The sequence below is a fragment of the Sesamum indicum genome, linkage group LG9 (assembly GCF_026168435.1).
Source record: "Sesamum indicum cultivar Baizhima isolate 11 linkage group LG9, ASM2616843v1, whole genome shotgun sequence".
NCBI classification, from domain to species: Eukaryota; Viridiplantae; Streptophyta; class Magnoliopsida; order Lamiales; family Pedaliaceae; genus Sesamum; species Sesamum indicum.
In genome coordinates, this window is record NC_142665.1 from 2059150 (window position 1) to 2080258 (window position 21109).

The 21109-nt window shown below is 36.5% G+C and overlaps 3 protein-coding genes across 7 annotated transcripts; 2 read left to right on the top strand and 1 right to left on the bottom strand.

The window, feature by feature from the left end:
* The first annotated feature begins 402 nt into the window (after positions 1-402).
* On the top strand, positions 403-5345 carry LOC105170275 (electron transporter, putative (Protein of unknown function, DUF547)). Of its 4 annotated transcripts, XM_011090958.3 has the most exons (10): positions 470-786; positions 2041-2091; positions 2819-2935; positions 3056-3502; positions 3579-4009; positions 4111-4210; positions 4307-4372; positions 4476-4565; positions 4651-4770; positions 4873-5345. In XM_011090958.3, the coding sequence occupies exons 1-10, from the start codon at positions 742-744 to the stop codon at positions 5182-5184; spliced, it is 1779 nt and encodes a 592-aa protein (XP_011089260.1). In that variant the 5' UTR covers positions 470-741; the 3' UTR covers positions 5185-5345. The 4 variants fall into 4 exon arrangements, 3 of the variants coding, with proteins under 3 accessions (XP_088740600.1, XP_088740599.1, XP_011089260.1); XR_016067224.1 differs by lacking the exon at positions 4873-5345 and having other exon boundaries at positions 403-786; positions 4111-4188; positions 4651-4699; XM_088884474.1 differs by lacking the exons at positions 4651-4770; positions 4873-5345 and having other exon boundaries at positions 403-786; positions 4111-4188; positions 4476-4599.
* Positions 5346-7683: 2338 nt separating this feature from the next.
* On the top strand, positions 7684-9387 carry LOC105170818 (lysM domain receptor-like kinase 3). The gene has a single exon (XM_011091739.3). It carries the CDS (start codon positions 7991-7993, stop codon positions 9311-9313), a length of 1323 nt encoding a protein of 440 aa, XP_011090041.3. The 5' UTR covers positions 7684-7990; the 3' UTR covers positions 9314-9387.
* Positions 9388-11448: 2061 nt separating this feature from the next.
* On the bottom strand, positions 11449-18887 carry LOC105170276 (110 kDa U5 small nuclear ribonucleoprotein component CLO). 2 transcript variants are annotated; one of them, XR_016067377.1, is made up of 12 exons: positions 18728-18887; positions 16322-17077; positions 15580-15648; positions 14273-15466; positions 14046-14144; positions 13815-13973; positions 13586-13671; positions 13311-13509; positions 12873-12983; positions 12556-12762; positions 11598-11980; positions 11449-11504 (listed from the first exon to the last, which is right to left on the bottom strand). XR_016067377.1 is itself a non-coding variant. In XM_011090959.3 (11 exons), exons 2-11 carry the CDS (start codon positions 17063-17065, stop codon positions 11882-11884), a joined length of 2967 nt encoding a protein of 988 aa, XP_011089261.1. In that variant the 5' UTR covers positions 17066-17077; positions 18728-18887; the 3' UTR covers positions 11449-11881. The 2 variants fall into 2 exon arrangements, 1 of the variants encoding a protein (XP_011089261.1); XM_011090959.3 differs by having other exon boundaries at positions 11449-11980.
* Positions 18888-21109: the final 2222 nt, after the last annotated feature.

Genomic DNA, 21109 nt, shown 5'->3' on the forward strand with positions numbered 1-21109 from the left:
TTTCTCAAATTATAAAACAATCTTAAACACTTCCCAAATAAGAAGTGGCCCCATCTCATTTAATATATAAAACTACTCCTAATCTCCATCTATATTTCAATTCACAATATTTCATACACATAATATATATTATATATATATATATATATATATATTTATACAAATCCAAAACAGCAATCATTTTTTTGAAAAAAAAAAAAATCATTCTCCAATTCATTTTGGATCTTCTATTAAAAAGAATTAATTGAGTATAGTCAAACCAGATTTATGTAATAAGTTTTACCTATAAAAGAACCTTTTTAAACACTTCCCCAACAAGAAATCATCCCTACCCCCCACCCCACCCCACCCCATCCCCACAAAACAACCTGAAAAATCAAAAACAACAATTGCAAGCTACGCGAAAGAGCATAGGGCATGATGTCCCACCAAGAGCATAGGAGGTTGGGTAAGTACCAGAATATATTTGAAACTGCCCCTCCTCAACCTGATAGCTCCTTCTCATCTATTATTGAGCCTTGTTCTTCTTCTTCCTCCTTAAACTTTCATCCCTCACCAACTACATTAAACTACACTTGCTTCAACCACAAGCCTCTTCGTTTTACAAGACTACCATCTCCACCACCCTTTCCTCAACATCATCATCATCATCATCCTAAACTAACCGCCTCCCGTTGTCTGAATGTCTTTCCAAGGCCCGCTTGGCACAGGTTGAAGCTCTGCTTTCGTTCCTTTTCTCTCATGGCCGCCCATGATGATCTCTCCGTTCATCTTCCCACTGAATTCGTAAGCCTTTTAATTCTATATATGTATGTGTGCCCGTGTCTGAAATGTGAATGCTAGACGTACAATTTGGGTGCGTCATATAAGTGTGAGTGATGTATTATTTGTACACGTAAAGTAATTTTTTTTTTTCCGTTATGAATGTGTATGGTATCAGTTGTGGTACTGGATCGTGGTAAACTGGTAATCTAGGACGTTTTGGTATGTAGTGGTACGATGTAGTATGAGTTCGTTTGAATTGTATGAGGTTTTTCTTTACGAATAATGTGGACTTATATATTGGTTAATCTCCCTCTCCATATATGTGTGTGTGTTGCTAGATATTGAGTTGAGTTTGTGTGAATGTGTATTGAAATATGAATTCTAGATATGAAACGGGCGCATGTCACATAAATGCGATATATTATTTGGACACGCAACAGGAAACTTTTCCGGTATGAATGTGTGTGGTTACCATGCTATTATTGAATAATGATAAACGAGCATGTTCAGTTACATATGGATACGATGTAGTATGAGATTTTGTTCGTTTGAATGTTTTGAATTTTTGTTTGAGATCATGAATATGAACAGGCCAAAATTTTGATGAGCATGTATATGGTGAGTTAAATGTGTGGTTAAATACTTTTTAAAATGGAAAATTATAAATACTTTTTAATTATAAAATAAAACTTTATTTTACTAATTCATATATTTATTGAGTTTATGATAACTGAAAAAAGGTAAAATTAAAATAAAAAAAAATAAACCTTAATTATATAGAAAAGGAGAAAAGTAAGGAGGGAAGAACGAAAGAAAAATACTAATTTGACATTCGCTTTTGAAATAGGCTTAATTTTAAAAATATGTTAAAAGAGGTATTTTTGTTTTATTAATAGTATAGAAAATTAATTTGACTTAAAAAAAAGATATAAAACAATATAAATATTTAATATCTTTAGCACTAATTTTTCTAAAGAAAAAATGTAAGCAACCTATGTGATATTGTAAATGAGTAAATTATCCTCTTATGAAAAAAAATAGCATTTTATCTCCCAGTATTTTTTAAACTTCTCTATATTTTTTAAAAATAAAGTAATGTATTTCGTTAGAGAAGGAGGTAAATTGCTTTATTTTAAAAATATAAGGAGATAAATTACTAATTTTTTTCAAAGAGAGGTAATTTATTTATTTTTAATATCAAAAGAAGGTAAATTACTATTCAACCCTTTTTCTAATTAGTATTACTTGATTTTTTGTAAATTTGGTATATTTCAGAGAAAGAAGAAATTCATTGGACAACAGAGGAGGGAGGAACTTGAAAGAGAGGTACGGACATAATTCCATCATTCTTTTTCCATTAAACTGTTAAGCGTGTTGGTGAGAATCTTTTATCATATTTTGTTATAATACACTCGTGTTGTACTAATATGTAATTAATATGTATTCCTTTTAAAAATTAAAAATCATAATTAAATAAATTTGTAATGGTATGTAGAGTACGGAAATTTTTTGCTTAAATTAGATTTGGCCGGATTAAACTAATCACAAAATAAGTGTATCATACTTACTATGTGATTGGTAACTTTTCTTAAATTGTACACCATTGATAAGCAAATGTATTATACTTGCCATATGATTTGGTTCAAATTCAACAGCATCGGAATTGAAATAAATTTTTCCTTAGAGTACTTACTAAAATACAAAATACAAGCAAAAGTGAAGGGACTGGTCTAAAATTTACTCATAGAAACTCGATAAATTTGTATTATCAATTTAAAGTTTTTAAATTTTATCAATTTAAGAAAAATTCTAGCCCGAATTAGATTTGGTCTAACCAAGTGTGATATTCTTGTGATGGATCACTTTCCCCTAATTGTACATCAATCACACGACAAATGTATTGCACTTGTTATATAATTAATTCCGGGCTAAAATTTCACTTCAATTCAAACACAATCTGAATTTCCCTTCAATTCGAACACAATCTCAATATTGTTTTGCGAAAAACAAACAAGGTGGCATGCTAATTTTCAAAATTTTGAACATTGGACAGGTTTCTGTGCTCCACAAAATGCTGGCTCATGAACAGAAGGTGCACGAATACCTGGACCGGCTCCAGCATCGACAGAACGGTTCTGCTCTCACTATTCCAAACTTTCTACCACCAAAAGTAAGTCTTCACAACTCGGATAATTGCTTGCAATTTCTACAGTGTCCGAGAAACATGAACATTAATACAAGATTCTTGTTCTTACCACATATATGATCACAATATACTAAAATTTGACAGATGAAAGAGATACTAGCTGAACTAGCAATGGTAGAAAACGAGATAACTCGATTGGAGAGCCAGATCAAGCAGCTCCGATTTGATGTGAAGCACGAAAAGGAACTCAACATCGAAACCAAGTACAAGGAATGGGGGCGCGGAGCTCTTAAGAACCACCGTGAGTCGTCTCCTCTCCCACCAAATCCGAACAACGTTGGCAAAAGGTCGAACGACAAGGTAACGTTTGAGACCAAGGCCCTGCATTTCATCAGCAAGGCCATAAAGGGAGACTATCACATAAGTGACTTTAGCATGAACGAAAAAACGATGAACTCAAAGGGATTTCCCAGCCAGAAGGAGAATGCATATAATGAAGAGGGACCGACGTTTCGTGAAAAGGTCTCAAAACGCAGCGGTATCATCAAAGCCCCCTCCCCCTTGAGAGAGCCAAGAAATCCAACTCCGAGAGTACGAAATTCTTGACATAAACAATTTCACGTCGCATTTGTGTTGATGCTTATTGAAATGAACTCTGTTGTTGCAGAGGGACCGTTATCTCGACATTCCCACTGATATTCCATCGAGAGTTCTCTCAACTCCGTTGCACACAGAAGACGAGAACGTCCACAGATGGCCGCCAAACAAGCTATCCGAGAACATAATGAAGTGTCTCATTTTCATCTTCGTCAGGCTGCTCCGGACGTCTAGAGTGATGGAGCTAGAGAAATCCGGGCCCATTGCCCGTTCTACCAACTTTTCCCTGAGTTTCAGGGCAGAGACAGGCTCGAGCTCGAAAACGAGCCTCATGTTTCAGAAAGACTCACGACAGCAAGATCCTTATGGTATCTTTGACTCAGAAGAGTCTATTCCGAGGGACATCGGCCCTTACAAGAACTTAGTCAGATTCACGTCGAGCTCCATTGACCTGAAATGCATCCAGAACTCGAGCTCAGTTCCTCTATTTCAGAAATTAAAGTGAGTACGTGGCAACAAGATCATGTGGATTTAGGAACAAAAGAAAGAGAATCATACATTTATTGGAAGCTTATTTTCTTGCCTTTTTTTCTGACATCCAGGGTGTTGATAGATGGTCTTAAGAAGGTGGACTTGAGGTTCTTGAGTCATCAGCAAAAGCTGGCCTTTTGGATCAACATGTACAATGCTTGTATCATGCATGTAAAACCGTTTATTTTTTTGCTTAATACTTATATGTACAACAAAGTTTCATTGCTGTTTGAACTTACAGGCATCATTTATGTTTTTCAATTACAGGGATATCTTCAATATGGAGTTCCCTCTGTTTTCAGCCCTGAGAACCTGCTAGCATTAATCAACAAGGTATGATTAATTTAGTAGAAACGAGGTTGTTTTCTAGCTGCATCGTTGGTTGAATCAATCAGGCTATATACTCATTTCTTTCTCTGATGTTTTGATCAATCAGGCTACTCTGAACATAGCCGGCAACACCATAAATGCTCAAGCGATTGAACATTTTATCCTGAGAAAACCCGACGACTCACTAGTCAAAGAGGTACCTTTACACTACCGTTGCGTGCCTTCCAACAGTTGCACCACTATTTTGGATTCTCTAACAGAAACCTAGCTGTTTGGATCAGATTCTTGGCAAAGGTGAGAATGATGGTAAAGAAATGATCGTTCGCGAGCTCTATGGGCTTGAAACGCCTGATCCCAACATCACATTCGCCCTGTGCTGCGGCACTCGCTCGTCTCCAGCTGTAAGTTAACTCGGACAAAATCACCACAAACTCGTAATTAATTATGATCAATCAGTCCATTTTCGTAAATTAAGCTTGCTCGTTTTTCTTTTTATCCGACAGGTTAAGATATACACGGCTGATGGCGTGACAGCTGAGCTGGAGAGATCGAAGCTGGAGTATCTGCAGGCAGCAATAATAGTGAATAGCTCAAAGAGAATCGCGCTGCCGGAGCTTCTGCTGAGGAACATGAACGATTTCGCGGGCGACAGGGAGACGCTGATGGAGTGGGTGTGCCAGCAACTGCCCACCTCAGGCTCTCTGAGGAAATCCATCGTGGATTGTTTCAGGGGATCAGGTCATAGTGGCAAGGCATCTGCAGTTGTGGAGAAAATACCCTATGAATTTGAGTTCCAATACTTGTTGGCCATATGATCAATTTATATTAGTCTCCGATTTTTGTAGTTGAATAAATTGGCAACTACGCTAATTAAGGCTTGTCCCTTGTATTCTTCTCTTTCTTCATTGTTAGAGATAATTTTTTCTTTGAAAAATAATGTCCTTTCTTACTCATTTAACTAATTATATATATACCATCAATCGAGTTATATATATGTATATATTTATTTGCAATTTATAATGTGTTCTTGTAGTTGTATTTTTTAAAAACATTCATATTTATGTCAAAATTTAGTTTAAAATTAAAATAAAAAAATTAAAATTTTTTATATTTAGAATTATCCAAATATATCCAAAAAAATTATTATAAAACATCAATAATTTAGATTAAAAAACCCATTTAAAGAAATAAATAATCAAGATATTATTATAGAAAATAGAGATAGATATATAATTATAAAAATTGAAGACATAATCTTTCCAAATCTTTAGACTTGCGTTGGTTGATTGGGTGGCAACTTGACAGGATCATCATTAATTTATTGCCGAAAGCCGAGCGTGGGGTAGGGATCTTCACTTTTTGAGTTGACTTTTGGTTTGGGATTCATACTTGAGTTGAGTTGAGTTCTACTTCTTCTTTTTCATCACTCTGTGTGGGAATTAAGAGAATAATCATTTGACTGAGGTAGATAAGAATAATTGTAATTTTAATTAATTTATTATTTTTTTAAAATAAAAAAAAATATTTGAAATTTTACTTAAATGAGTGTCTCATAAATATTAAAGATTAACTAATAAGTAATACAATAATATTGCGCCTTCATTTCATATACAGAAAAATTTTCAAAACATACTTTTTTGGTAAGAGATATATGAAAAGCAATGAGCACTATAATAATTTATTTAATTTTATTGGCGTGGAGGATAAGAGTGCAGCATCCAATTCCAAGGTCGATACGTTCCCCTGTTTGACCTGCCAAATTAGGCGGCATTCACTTCATCTTTTTCTTGCTTTTGTAATTTAAATGATGATGATGTCATCAATGAAGTCATATTCTGACAGAATTAAGATAAGAGTCACAGACCACTACACATTCAAAAGGGCAAACAAAAATCATAAGTGCTCAAGGAAAAAAATAATAATATAGTAACAAAAAATCGTTTTTTTCTTTCATAAAAGGGACTTACAAGATCAAAAATAAAAGTTGAGATGTAATGTAATTATATGTAGTTATGAAAAATCATTGCAAATGCCGTTGATATTTGTTTTCGTGCAATAAATTAAATAGATCTATCAATTTGTAAAATTTGCTGATAGTAAAAGAAATGAATGAAAATTCATATTTATCTTCCCATTGATTTACTATAGTCTTATTATATTTCAAATAATTTTTTTCTAATCAAATTATGTATATTTATGCATCTTTATTACTAATACATGTAAAAAAATATATTTTCACCCTTAAATTATATATACAAACATCGAATTTGCTGCTGTTAATAATTGATTGTCATTGTTAAGTCGTGTATCAACATATAACATCTAAATGAAAGCTCTTATATTTGGTTTGAGCCACATCTCACAACTACTTTTTTATTCTTAAAATAAAAAATTTCATTTCCAAAACAGTATCTATACTATTATAAAAGAAAACATTTTGTCGTACTAATTTTTGAATACTCAAATTTATCATTCATTTCATATCTTTTCTTTAAAAAAAATTGATCAGATTAGTAATTTCAATATTTTTTAATAATCTCATAATTAAATTTTTATCTCTCTTAACTACCCACTATTTCACATTTATCTCTCACCTTACTCCTCCACATTTATTATAATTATAATTTATTCTTTTTCATAGATTTCTTTTTTTATACACGCTAAATTTTTTTTATATGCTTGCGAGAATAGTGTACAACGATAACTAATATCATTTAAAAGTATTAATTCAACACTACACTACTAATTTAAACACTGCTGAATTGAAATCCACACTATATTTTAGAGATGTTTTATGTTACAGATATTAGCAAGAAAGGTATACAGAAATTTAGTGTAGCGAGTGCGGGACAGGTGAAGAAGGAAGTTTCCAGTTGGAATTAGATTATTATTTTATTGGGTAAAGAAGAGCACAAATTGGGTGGGACAAATCAACACTTTGCTATCATTCACACTTTGATATACTAATAATAAAAATTATGTTTCCTTGGGACTCCTGTCCTTATCCACAACACACAAACAGCCAACATCCCAAACAATTTGAATTTAGAGTTAATTAGATTAAATTAATTATATTATACAAATTAGTATACAATTTAAATAATTTTTCATTCATTGCATAGTTTACAATGCAATTGCTATGTTTGGTTTATTCGATATCGCTTTAAATAACTACAAATACAATCTCTAAAATCAGCTTGCAAAATAGTTGAGAAAACTTGGGATTATTTTTTTAATACGATTGATCGAATGCTGGTGAAGTAAACCTAATAATTCAGTAACAAATTTCCATTATTCCAATCTATTTTATGTGTCTGTGTGTGTATATATGTATATATATATATATATTTCCTGGAAGCAGGACCAACAGCCTCAGTTTTGTTGCTGCGTACCAAATTCGCAGCCCATCAATTATTTTTTCTAATTCAAATCATACCAAATCTTCTCATGCTTTCTGCGGAATATTATTTTCATTATTGTTGACGAAAACCTATTTCATTGAATCGTTTCTTTTGAATTTCTCATCGATTTTTTTTCCTATGACTCCAATCCTCCCAGATTTTGATTCCTCGACCTCGAATTCCCAGATATCTGTCGCCATTTCGACAATCTTGTTCTGTTATGTGTAGATCGAAAATGGCGGTCAGAGCATCGGAACCCGTGCGGAACCCGAATTCAGTCCCCAGACCAGCCATGAGTGATCCTTCAAGAACTCCTAGAAATTCTTCATCCAAATCGCAAGGAGAGAAACCCTCGTCCTCATCCTCGAAAACCCCCAAAACCCCCCTCTCTGATCCCTTCCGCGGCACCTCCTCCTCATACACCGCCGCCTCCACCTCCTCGTACCGGCTTGACAGCTCCGTCGCCACCACCTCCGTCTCCAGCCATGCTTCTTTGTCCAGCCTCCGCGATACTCTCCCCGAAAGCGCCCAAATCTACGATTTCTCTGAAATCCGCGCCGCCACCAACAATTTCCTCGGCAAGCGCCACTCCTCCACCTCCTCCTCCTCCCAGTCGTGGCGCTGCGTCGTCAGCGGCAAAGACGCCCTCGTTTTCCAGCGGAAGCTCCGGAAATCGATGACGAGGTCAGACGTCCTGCAGAAACTCACCGTGATCAGCAAGAGTCACTTCACGAGCATAGTCAAACTCCTCGGAGTTTCCATCTCCGGCGAGCATATTTACCTCGTATACGAATTCGTACAAGGATCGGACTTGGGGCTGTGTCTGAGGAACAAAATGAACCCAGATTTTACGGTGCTGTCCACTTGGATGTCGCGTATGCAAATTGCGACCGATGTCGCGCACGGGCTCGATTACATTCACAATACGGCGGGTCTGAGCATTGATATGGTCCACAAGCACGTGAAGAGCAGTGGCATAATCGTGACGGAGCCATCGTTCAACGCCAAGATCTGCCATTTCGGCGCGGCGGAGCTCTGTGGCGAGACGCGGGAGGATGGGCCGCAGGCGACGGCGGCTGCAGCGGAGAGGCAGTTTGAGGGAGTTAGAGGGTACATGTCGCCTGAGTTCAAGGCGACGGGAGTGGCGACGCAGAAGTCGGATGTGTACGCCTTCGGGGTTGTGATTCTTGAGCTGATGACCGGAAAGGAGCCTGTGACGTACAAGTTTGATCGGAGCAGTGGGAATTACCGGTTAATTTCGGTTATCGAAACGGCGAGGGAGGCGGTGGAAGGCGGTGGGGAAGAGGGCGTGGAAGGGAGGCTGAGGAGGTGGACAGACAAGCGGTTGAGGGATTCGTTCCCGGTGGACGCGGCGGAGAAGTTAACACGGGTGGCGTTGCAATGCGTGCAGGAGGACCCGGATAAGCGACCCGACATGAAATGGGTGGCGGGTAAAATATCGAAGCTTTACTTGGCATCCAAAATTTGGGCGGAAAGGGTTAAGTTTCCAACGGAAATTTCAGTCTCATTGGCTCCTAGGTAGCTTAAACTCCATTTTTTCTTTTTCTTGGGGAGTATCCCTATTTTTTTATTAATGGATAAATAATTTTGGCCCAACTTCTTTCTTTCTTTTTTTCTTTTTGGGTACTAATTTTCATAAAGAAAGACAATTGCTAACCTATTAATTCAATGTAATTGGTATATACTGTGTTTACTCGGCGTTTCATAAGTAAACATGAGATGAAATAGGTGTAGCTAAGATGAGATCTTTTTATATGTGACACATAAAGCTGTAATGATTTTAGTTGAAGTGATGCGTTAAAGCGTTAGATAAAAAACAATGTAATGATTATAACTAACCTGCTATTTTTTGTTTTGGCTTAAAACTAGTGAGATGTGTTTAAGGAATTATTGTTAGGTACTAGATATTTTTCTTACAACCAAACAAAACTTGTGCCAACTCAAATTCAATTGTTCTGCCAAGGAGCACATCCTAATAGCTCAAGTATTTGCAGCTACTATTGTCATTTTGGATCAGTTACATCAACATCTAAAACTGAACATTATATAAACTTTACGATTATTTTATGATTCAAGTTAAGTAGTAAAATTTGGATGGACTAAAATATATCAATCTGAATCTTGATTTGATACACGAGAGAGAGCATTTTGGTATTTTTCATTTCTCCAAACACGGCACCACATCAATCAATGTCGATAAAACTCAAACTCAATACCTTCTTGACATTTTATTTGCATTTGTTGGATTAATTTTTATACCATAACTTTATAAAGATAAGATTCGTAGTTCAACTCTTATAAGATATAGCATGCATGGAGCTTAATTCAATAAAATATTAAGCAAATCACAACAATTGGTTCTAAGTCGGGTTTGGGGGTTTGACTAGACTGATTTTCATTATGTGCCAGTGTGATTACCACTTAACTATGAGGTTTATATAGTTGGTGAATTTGAGGCCTCATGATCTTAGAGGTTATAGGTTCAAATCTCATCACATGCATGGAATGTTTATCTAATGCATAATATGAGTTATTATCTACTGTAATAGTAGGTCTTGTTGAACAAGATATAATTATTGTAATAGTTTTTATATCTACAAGTATAATTATAATTATAATCGATATATCTCAGTTAATAATAGTTTCACTTTTACTTAAAAAAAAAATACAATTTCAACTGCCTGCATTGCTTAGACCATTCAGGTCAAGGTCTGAAGTTTTAATTCACTAGTCCTACTCCTATTGCACCCCAAAGTCAGACCCCCCTAAAGCTCTTCAGGTTTAATTTGCTTTTACTATGACAAAGCCCCATCCATGAGTTTGTCCCACTTGCGCGATTCATCAGTCAATCTCAAACCCCGCCTTATTCAAATCATTACCCCGAATTAACACTCGACGTCGATGTCATCAGCTCCATTCTGACCGGACTTTATTGTAACTGAACCCTTAGTATATATTTATTTTACCAGGTCAACCATATGTAAATATTATGATACTTCTTTTCAAATTTTAGCGTTTGATTAATTTTAATTAAAATCTCTAGGTTTGATCCCATCTGTTCAATCAGTACAGATTGGTGGCAGTATAACTATGATTTTTATTTGTTGGATTCGGTCAACAAAGTAGGTGTTAGTATGCATACACCTGTGCAAGCTGTGTTGCTGCATGCTATTTTTTGTTATGGCTGTTCCCCCCTGAAGCTCCAGTAGAAACTGATAGCATTTCAGGTCAGTTTTCTAATTCAATTTAAAAATTGAGTAAAAGACCTCCTCCATTCAATTATGCTAATTTGACTAATCTTCAATTAGTTTACAACTAATAGAAACATAATTCTACTTTACAAAAAGAAAGCACCAGTTAAATGACAAAATCTAGTATATTTTATCACCCAAGTTGAATTCATATCATATCTTTCTTTAATGAGTACTCATATTTTAGACCAACTCAATACTTGAAAAACACTTAGAATCACTTTTCGGCTTAACTGCACGTGCCTAACAGAAGACACTTCATAGAACAATCTTTCATAGCCCACTGGCCAAAGCACCAGCCTCATCGACAACCATTCGAGAAGTCTATATTTGCCATACTGGTTTATCAATGGCACAACTAAACTCTACTCAGAGGGGGGGGGGGGGGGGTGCGCATAATACCAAATGCAGAATCACAATCATCCCACATCAACACTCCCAACGTAGTGTTTGTTTTTCACTCTACATGAAAAAGAAAAACAGAAAACTATGAGACAAAGATTCAGCTATATGTTGGTAAGTGGGGACGTATAACACATGCAAAATAGAATTTACCATTATACATACACCAAAGCTTCGGACTCTCATTTAACTGTAGCTGCATGAACGAGGCTTGTTGAGTATAACTTTGACAGAAACTTCAAGTTACAATAGAAATTAACCTGCTTCTTATGTCACAGCGCATCATGGTTTTAGTCCGCCCTCTCTAGGAACATTTACCTCCTCTGAGCCATAACAAGTTCTCAAACAACAATTTGAAGGGTGCATGTTACAGGTCTACCTGTTCCTGAAGATCCGAAAACGTCCTCACCAATTGGGAATTGCATGAATCAGCTTTTTCACATCATCTGTTGATGAAGATCGGCAGCCTGCTGAGCTAGTTCAACAACCATCGCCTCATCGAAGAATTTATTAATGCTTACATCTTCCGACATTCCCTGACAGAAACAAATGCCAAAGCTACAGTTAATGATCTTCAAAACAACCAATGCATTTTTATATGCTTTTCTTTTTTTTCCCATGAGAACTGCTTGCCTCCAGCTAAGAACCACAAGTTTTTCTTCCCACAAACCCATTACACAAGGAAATGTACAAACAAAAGATGTTGTATGAAGAACATTGGGGAAAAATGGAGTAGGACAAGCAAACAGGCATTGATTATCCCTTCGCAGAAATCCACTATGGGAGATGGAAATGTATAACAAAAAGAAAAAAAGTACAATTTGATATTAGTGGGGACAAATAGAGAGACCAGGCAAGCAAACAGGTTTAATTTCCAAGTACGACAGTAGCACTGAAACATAAAATGAGGGTTAATCCATTGTCAGGCCAACATGCCAACCCTTAAATAAGCTGTCTAGCGAAAGGCAGCAGCTCAAATGCAGAAAATAAAAGAATCATCTGGACTCTTACATGGTGCATTAGTTGCTATAGACAGTCAAATGCTTTTTGAATCACCAAGTGAAGCATCCAGAACTGAGATGAGGAACAACAAAGTAAAGCGGTATTATACCTTACGACGCCTCGTCTTCACCATAAATTCACGGGCCAAATGCTGGATCGGAGCTGGCTCTAATGGGCGTAAAACTATACTTTTATCAAGTGGATCTCCGGGGACGATAGCCCAGTGATCAAATACTGATAAGCAAAATGCCTGCCCCTGAGTATGATACCTCAGGTCTGTTTCAAAACCAAATGACTCTATCACGGGCAGAAATGCCTAGCAAGTGTAGAAAGGAGAGGATGTTATTAATAGACAATGATCCCACTAATTCACACAATTAGAATGGAAAAAGTGACTCATTCAAGAGAGAAACTCAAGTCACAAACCTTAACAATGTAGGCTGGGGTTCCTGGTTGTGGAACATCTGCAGTGACATGACCACGTCGACGTGATAATACCGTATATATTGCGGAAACACAATCAATTGGAGTTTGTATCTGATAACAATATCCACAAAATCTCAGTTAAGGAGAATTTGTGCTGCAAGGCAAGGCACTAATACTTTCTCCAGTTATATTTCTTAATAGTGTGGTTCAGACTGCAGAAGTAGGCCTCATCTTTAGCTGATCCAAAGATCAAGAACCTCTTCCTCTCTCACACGCACACGACCCCACATGAACACCTATTAACTCTAGACCTAGAAGATTGGCATGCCATCATACAAGCAACAAAAACTAGCTAACCAAATAATGTTCATTAGCCAATAAATCTAAGGGTAACTGTTCACTACAAGACTAAATATTACGATCAGAGAGAACATTTACCTCCACATAGTATACAGGTTCCATCAGCCTAGGAGTGGCCATAAGGAAAGCTGAATAGGCGACTCGTCGAGCAGTTGGAATAATCTGACCAGTTCCACGATTCAATGGCTCAGGGGCAATTTTGGCATCAACTATTTTGAATTTCACATTTCTGATAGGCTCGTCACAGAGGGGGCCTTCTCGAGCCCCCCATTGAAAACTGTCCAGAGTGTATTATTACAACAGAGAAGGCAGAGAATAATCATGAGAAAAGCAGAATCTTAATATTAACTTACCCTTGAACAATAGAATCTTTGACTGCATTAAGCAAACTCTTATCGACCTCACTCGACAGTGTATCATCTAATAAGATATTAGGCCCCTGATAATATAGATAAAGGTCATACATAGAACAGAATCAACTGAATCAAGTACTTTAAAGGACAGAGGGAAACCAAAGTAACTAGAAGCAATTATCCAGCACAGGTGATAGACTGGAAAACATGAAGTTTGCAGTCAACTGACCTGCTTGTCAGGACCAAATGCCCAAATAGACCGAGCAGCAAGCAGATCCCAATCATACTTTGTCTGGAAGAAGTCACCAAGCTTCTTCCGTGGCCAGTCAATGCTTACAACACCATTCTCAATGTCCTCAGCAAGTCCTCTTTCCAGTGGCTCCGCAATCTAGAAATTGAGATGTAATAACTAAGCACCATTTCTAAATTCTTATCTTATTTAATACAATTGCTTGCCTACCATGGTAATTTTATTTTTCTTGTTTGGAGTTTCAGCAAAACATTTCATCGAAGAGGATTCCACAACTGTTTCACAGAATGAGACAACAGGATCTGCCACCTAGTCGACATTGAGAGGAAAAAGCAGAAGAAAAACCAATACCATTTAGCAGAAGACCAAACTTCTAATGAAGTAGAAGTATCAGGCTAATGAAAAGAATAAGTAAGAAAAATGATGACAGCAAGCACCTTGACTTCTACTTCCGAATAAAGCTCTCTGAGGTCCTTCATTATAGAATCCAGGTATAATTCTCCAGTACCTAAAATAGTATGTTCCCCAGATTCTTCGACCTTCGTAATTGCTAGTGGATAGCTCTTGCTGATCTTCCTAAGGCCCTCCACCATTTTTGGCAACTCACTGGGATTCAAAGGCTCAGTAGCAGTTTTCACCACAGGAAGCGTGTTGAACTGAAGGGGCCTGAATATGTACACATCATCATCATATTCCAAGTTGCAGAGTGTGGCAGTCTTCATAATAGAAGCATCCACACCTTCAATAAGAACCCAAGAACCAGGAGGGGCCTTGCTAATAGGAATCCTATAACGAGCTTGATAGACCCATAATTTTGTCACTTCTTTCACTGTCATGTCCTCTTCATCATCTGGAGAATAGCCTTCTCCCAACACACGCACAGTCTGCCCCGTCATAATTTCCCCACTGTAGACCCTACCGAAGGCATCAAAAACACTGCAATCAGATTTAGGATACAGTTTTGTTACGTTAACCATTAGAGGACCTGATGCATCACAATCCTCCATGGCTTGGTAGATTGTGGAATCCTTTGGCCCAGTGTAAATGTGCTCAACTTTTCGAGGTGCAGCATCTTTAGCAGATGGAATGTGTTGAACCAACATATCTGTAAAGCCGGTGGCACTACCAAAAACTGAGCTGCATGCCAATCTTAACAGAGGCCTAACATTCAATCGATAAGCCGCATTACTCAAGGTCACACCAAGTTCAGCAAGTGTAGCCTCCACACTCTTCTTATGTTCTCCAATCACTTGGCTATATATTTTATAAAGGGGTTCTAGCACAAATTGGACAAAGGACCGTTCCGCACCACTAGCAGGTTGTTTCTTCTTGAAACTTCTGGTATCAGGATCGAAGTAATAATCACCCCAAAGGCGAGAAGCAAACTTATTAGCATCAAACGGAATACCATGGAGCTTAACATATAGCTTAGCAAACGACTGCAAGGTGAATGACCATCCTGCACTGGCACTTGCAAAACAAACATTTCCAACAGCAGGGTCAACAACTTGAACATTACCAGCAGTTGAAGATGCAGCAGTTATGTGGTTGTTGATGACCTCAATTGTGTGCCTAAGCTTATGGTAGGCATCCTTTGGAGGCAACTTCAGCTCAGTTATCAATCTGTCGACCTGATTACATAGTTAAAAATAAGATATGTGCATCTTAAACAAGAAACCTAATCACACATTAAGAAACCTTCAAGTATAAACATAGAAGAAACTGATTACATTGAGACAATCACCTTATTTATCACAACTACTATGGGTATCCGCTCCTGGATAGCATGGCGTATTGCCCTCTCCGTGTTTACCTGTTAACGAAGCAGAAATTAAATACATACAGATGCTGACCGAAGTGTTAAATTCAGTGGCATTTAAAACATGCACATCAGACAGCAAATGCTTGTGCCACTGGGGGCTGCAATAGCTAATGAATCATGCATGCAAGAAATTTAAGAGGGATATCAGTATTTATAACTATGTTACTAGACATAAATAACTCACACATTTAACACAAGCAATAAGTTGCAAATGAAGTCCAAAGTTATTAGAAAAGATAATCTAGCAAGTAATAATAAGATCTCATCCTTGCAGTTCATCATCACCTGTAGAGAGGAGGCCGTAAGAAAAAAAATATAATTTTGGTGGTACACAGTTCGGGACTTAAAAAAAACTATTATCTCAAGACAGTAGGTTATGTTGCAGTCACCATGTCATATAAGCAAAATCCAAAAGTCATGTCACATGACACATGCAGTGAAACTCGATATTCCAGATAAAGGCCCGCATAAGCAATAATGACATAAGAATTGTGAGAAACAGATTTTGACTGGACAACCTAGACAGGACTAAACTAAACGAAAATTATACAACTTACTAGATATCTCATTATCTTTAATTGCTCTCTCAGGACATTGAAACCTACTCAAAACAATCCAACATTTCAAGTTGAAAACTTGTCTACTACAAATAAGAAAAACTTACCATCACTCCTTCTGCAGCATCTACAATCAACACCGCACCATCAGCGAGTCTGAGGGCAGCAGTCATCTCATCAGAAAAGTTAACATGACCAGGCGTATCCATGATGTTGCAAAGGTATGATTTTGAATTGCTATCCTCAAGAACAAGTGACATGGGAACTGCCTTAATGGATATTCTTCTCTCCTGCTCATCTATCCTCGTATCCGTGTACCTCATATGTTTCTCGCTGTTTTGATCAAAGGTTGAGATATGATGAGTCTGTTCAACCAACATGTCCATGAACGTCGTCTTCCCATGGTGCAAGTGGCCAACCAAAGCAACATTCCTGACCAACGCAGGGTTTGACATAAGACCCAAAAGGAACTGTGTTGACACATACGTTGATGAATCCTTAACCCCCAACTCGAACTTAAGATTTTTTACAGGCTTAATAATAGGTTGTTCAAGTGGCTGCTCGTCTTCATCCATAACTAAAGTTTCGACTTCTTCACCGTAAACCTCTTCTGCGGTTGGGTAGTATTTTTTATCCTCCGCTAGGACAATTTGGCCATCCATATCAACATCCTCAGTAGTGGTTAGCCACCCATTTGGTTTTCCAGGCCCATGTTCATCATCAGACACAGGCTGCTCATCCTCAGCCCTTTCAGGGAGTTCCTCATCTTCCTCCTCCCTGTCACTCTCTTGATCGGATTCAATCTCAGGTCCAATGTAGTTGCCAAACTCATCATACAAACTATCATCCATAGTTCTTTAAGCCTGCAGAATTCAATTTCTATTATCAGCAATTTTTCAGCAAACAATATAACCTAAGGTATCAAGCCAAAAACAAAGTCAGGCTTAGCAACAAGAAGAACAAACTCTAGATAGAGTTTAAACCTGACTACTATCTCTGATCATGAGAATTGATCCCAAAAACCCATTTAAACATATTACTCCTTGGGATTAGCCAAATCAGAAACAAAATTAGCTCCTCATTTAACTAATTTTATGGAAGGGCATATTCTTTCATACATCCAAACTCAATACCATGCTTCAGAATTTCTCCACTGGCATAGAAGGTAACAGCGTCATATCTATAGGGGTATTTTTTTTCTTGAACCAAATATAGAAAGTTAAAGCTATAGTAGCAACTCTTTTGCAAAAATCTATCCCCTTCAGGACACCCCAATGATTGAGAACCTAACATTTCAAAGCTGAGATGCTGGATTCGAGACCCGTTGGGCCGTGGGCGTGTGTGAGTGGATGCCCGAGTGAGTGTAACAAAATTAAAAGAAAACTCTTCTTCAGAAACAGGATCTTCATGTCTTTGCAGATATCCCATGAATTACTATAACTGACTAATCCCCGCTCAGCTCTGCAACAATATTACAAATATCCGAAAATCTCCTTAATAATGATGCCTCATGATAAATTTATTGCTACTGCCAGAAAGCTAGGTAGCTACCAGGCAGCAGTACAGTGTCGTGTTTTGCTACACATCAATGGGGGCGGCAGCAGGCTGCTAGTATTGCCTGGGACACAGCCGATACATTGCACCTACACAGGGATGATTGCTAGAGGCAAGTCGTGTCTAGCTTGTGATCATACAATGGCTGCCTATTAATAAGGTTGGTGGAGGACTGCCTGTGGAGGTGCTTGTGATGGTGAAAAGAACTTATGTGGCTCGTAACAGGGACTAGGACTGGAGAGTGAAGGCTGAATAGAAATTAGAACTTTGAGGTAAATTTCAGTGCTGATAATATGGATCAACATTCAGTCACACACTTGCACTGCAATGAGGCTACACAGTCAGATGAGTTTTACTAACCCTGGGGGTGATACTAGCAAATCTGTCGTGCTATGCAGTTCTGATGGAGTTTCAATGGCCTAAGATAGTACAATATATATACAACTTAGGCAATCTTTGTGACTTAGACCAATGGTATAAAGCATCTAACTGAAGGAGCTGAGGTCAATCAATTTTACATTTCAGTGCCAATAAAGACCCAAGTCCGTGAAGGAGAAATATTCATATGTATGACAATAATCAATTTAGATGTAGCTCAACAGAAGGACCAGCACCTGCAACAAGTAATCTCTTCCCTCTGGATAATTTACATAATACAACACCAGACACCCCAGACCCCATAAACACAGCTCCATCAAGAAATAACGACACAAACTCTTCTAAAATTCAATTAATCACTGAACATCGAACCCGGAAACTTCTTTTAGTTCCACAACAAAATCCAATTCTGCCCACCATTCGGTTTAACAAGTCATTATTGCTTCCCAAGTAAACAAATTCATGAGCTAACCGCATTTTCCACACAAACAAAAGCACGTTCAAGTTCACAAGAAGACAAAACAAAACTCATAACAACGGACTGAGCGGTAAGTGAGAAGAAACAGTAGTGCACTGAATACCTGTTGCGAAGACGGAATGGACTACAGCGGCAGCGGGGGGGCAGTCGGCGGTGAAAATGTGGGGCAGAGAGTTTCGACGGGGCTGGGGTTGGAGTAAGGGCGGTGCTAGGTTTCGGGTAGGGGGGCGGAAATGGGGGCTTATGCTGGGCGCGCCGAATTGAATTAGGATTTCCAATTTTTGTACGCCCCCACTATTTCTTTTTTTATTTAATTTTATTGATTATTTAATTTATATAAATTTTAAATCAATTAAAAGTATTTTATTAATTCTAATTAATTAATTTATATATACTCACATTACATGTGATTCAATAAACAATACTTATTAATTGTTTGTGAAAAATACACTTTATGTCATTTAACAATTATCTATATTAATATAAATAGAATATAATTTTTTTCCTGATAAGTAATAATTTGTGACATTATTATATTTTATTTTAATATATTAATAATATTTTAAGTTAATTTCTTGACCCATTTCACAATTATACTTTGAACTCCTTATATGTCATGGTTAAATAGGAGTAGGTCCAAAGCTCTAATGGGCCGTGATGAACATGGCCCATAAAAAAGTAGCCCATAGAAAACTGCTCAAAGAGGAAATGGACACTTGTATAAAAATTCAGTTAACACTTATATAATTATACAAAACTAATTAATGATACTAGATGTAAGTTTTTATCATAATTATTATTTTATTTTTTTACCAATGAAATTAAATAAATGTATGGGCTAAAGAGTTACAATGTAAATTATAATGGGGAGAAAAGAAAACAAAAATAATAATAAAAATTAAAGTGAAAAAATGATATAAAAAGGTACTAATCTTCTTGTGATTTTATTTTTTATGATATAAAAAGGTACACCAAAATAATTACTCTACACCTCTCAATGACTCAATGTTAATAATATAATGTACACCAAAGTAATTATTCTACAGTCTACACCAAGACAACATATATTTTCTCAGTACTATGTGTGTATTTAATGTGATCAAATAATTAATGATGGTAGGTAGTGTGATTATAGAAAAAATCCAAGTGAAAAAACATAGTAAAAGACACGAAAAAAGAAAGAATTAATTATATTTTGTCATTTGAATTATTATTTATTTTATATTTTAGAATTTAAAATTTTTTTTCATGTCAACAACAAAGAAAAGATTCACATAACTTAGATAACAAAATACAATTTACTCAAAAAGAAATAGATGGGCACAAACTTTGAGGAGGTGTCGGGAGGTTAGGGCACCATTGGTAGGGTTTTCATGGTCCGGCGTGGCAAACAAACGACGTCGCACTGCATGCCCATGCTCAGTCTTGCCTTTCTTTCTCTCCATCATCTCTCCTTTCCTTTTTCCTTTTCTTCTTTCTTTTTTTGTTTCTTTTTAATTGTTAGAAGAAAAGATGTGCATGATCTATTTACTTTTTTATAGAAACGATATTTATATATTATATCGATACTGACAAATTAATAAATACATTAATTCTATCAAATAAAATAATATTATAATATGATGCGTATCAAAAATTTTGTCATACCACAAGAATTGAATGATTTTTAAGAAAATTTTAGAATTATCATAGAACTAGTTTTGCAAAGTAGATATTAGCACTTCGATACTTAAGTTAATAATGAATTGAAAAAAAAGATAAAAGAAAAAACTTGAAATAGAATGAGAATAATGGTAAAATATGATTAAGGGTGATGAATATTCGTATGGATTGCAAATTATGTGTAAAATAACTCAAAAGATCGAGAGAATATAAAGCTAAAAAGTGAAGGATTGAGAATAAGAATTATGTTACCGAATGATTGTACTTTTATTTATAGGATTGTACAGAGCTTGATATGAGGTTAATTGTTGTCGTACGTCGTTAGAAAGTTATTTGAATTAGCTATCATTCAAAACAAACCGTTTGAAATTTGGATAAATATTGATTGAGACACGTGAGTTGGACTAAACCCTGTCAATTTTGCCTAAAAATTCAAAAAATGGTTATTCATAGACTTTCCAGCTCATCAGCCACCGATTTGGTTGAAACCACCTAGAAATATTATAGGGTGATGTGTACAAATGTGTGGACAAGCTATATGAAGTGTCCTCCCGCAGTATAATAACATGTCCGGCTGACAATTGACTTATTTTTTGGGCCTGCTAGTTCAGTCAAGTAGCAAGTCAGTATGTGGCATTTCTTCTCTGTTGATGGATTTTATCCGTCTTACTTGTGAGCTTTTATTCATCATGTTGATAAGTTAGTTGGACTTTTAACCAGTTGAGTTAGTATGTCTAATTTACGAATTTGGCCTCATAAATTTAGGAAATGTTACAATAAACTCATATAAAACAGTGAACTCTGAACAATTAAATTAATTATA

Excerpts from the sequence above, each read along its gene's own strand:
- LOC105170275 (XM_011090958.3), top strand. The coding sequence starts at position 742 with ATGGCCGCCCATGATGATCTCTCCGTTCATCTTCCCACTGAATTC. Across the intron at positions 2,092-2,818 it reads GGGAGGAACTTGAAAGAGAG|GTTTCTGTGCTCCACAAAAT; the intron begins GTACGGACATAA and ends AACATTGGACAG. Across the intron at positions 4,373-4,475 it reads TGCTAGCATTAATCAACAAG|GCTACTCTGAACATAGCCGG; the intron begins GTATGATTAATT and ends TTGATCAATCAG.
- LOC105170818 (XM_011091739.3), top strand. The coding sequence starts at position 7,991 with ATGTGTAGATCGAAAATGGCGGTCAGAGCATCGGAACCCGTGCGGAAC.
- LOC105170276 (XM_011090959.3), bottom strand. The coding sequence starts at position 17,065 with ATGGATGATAGTTTGTATGATGAGTTTGGCAACTACATTGGACCTGAG. Across the intron at positions 14,145-14,272 it reads ATTCGGAAGTAGAAGTCAAG|GTGGCAGATCCTGTTGTCTC; the intron begins GTGCTTGCTGTC and ends AATGTCGACTAG. Across the intron at positions 11,981-12,555 it reads TGAAGACGAGGCGTCGTAAG|GGAATGTCGGAAGATGTAAG; the intron begins GTATAATACCGC and ends TGTTTCTGTCAG.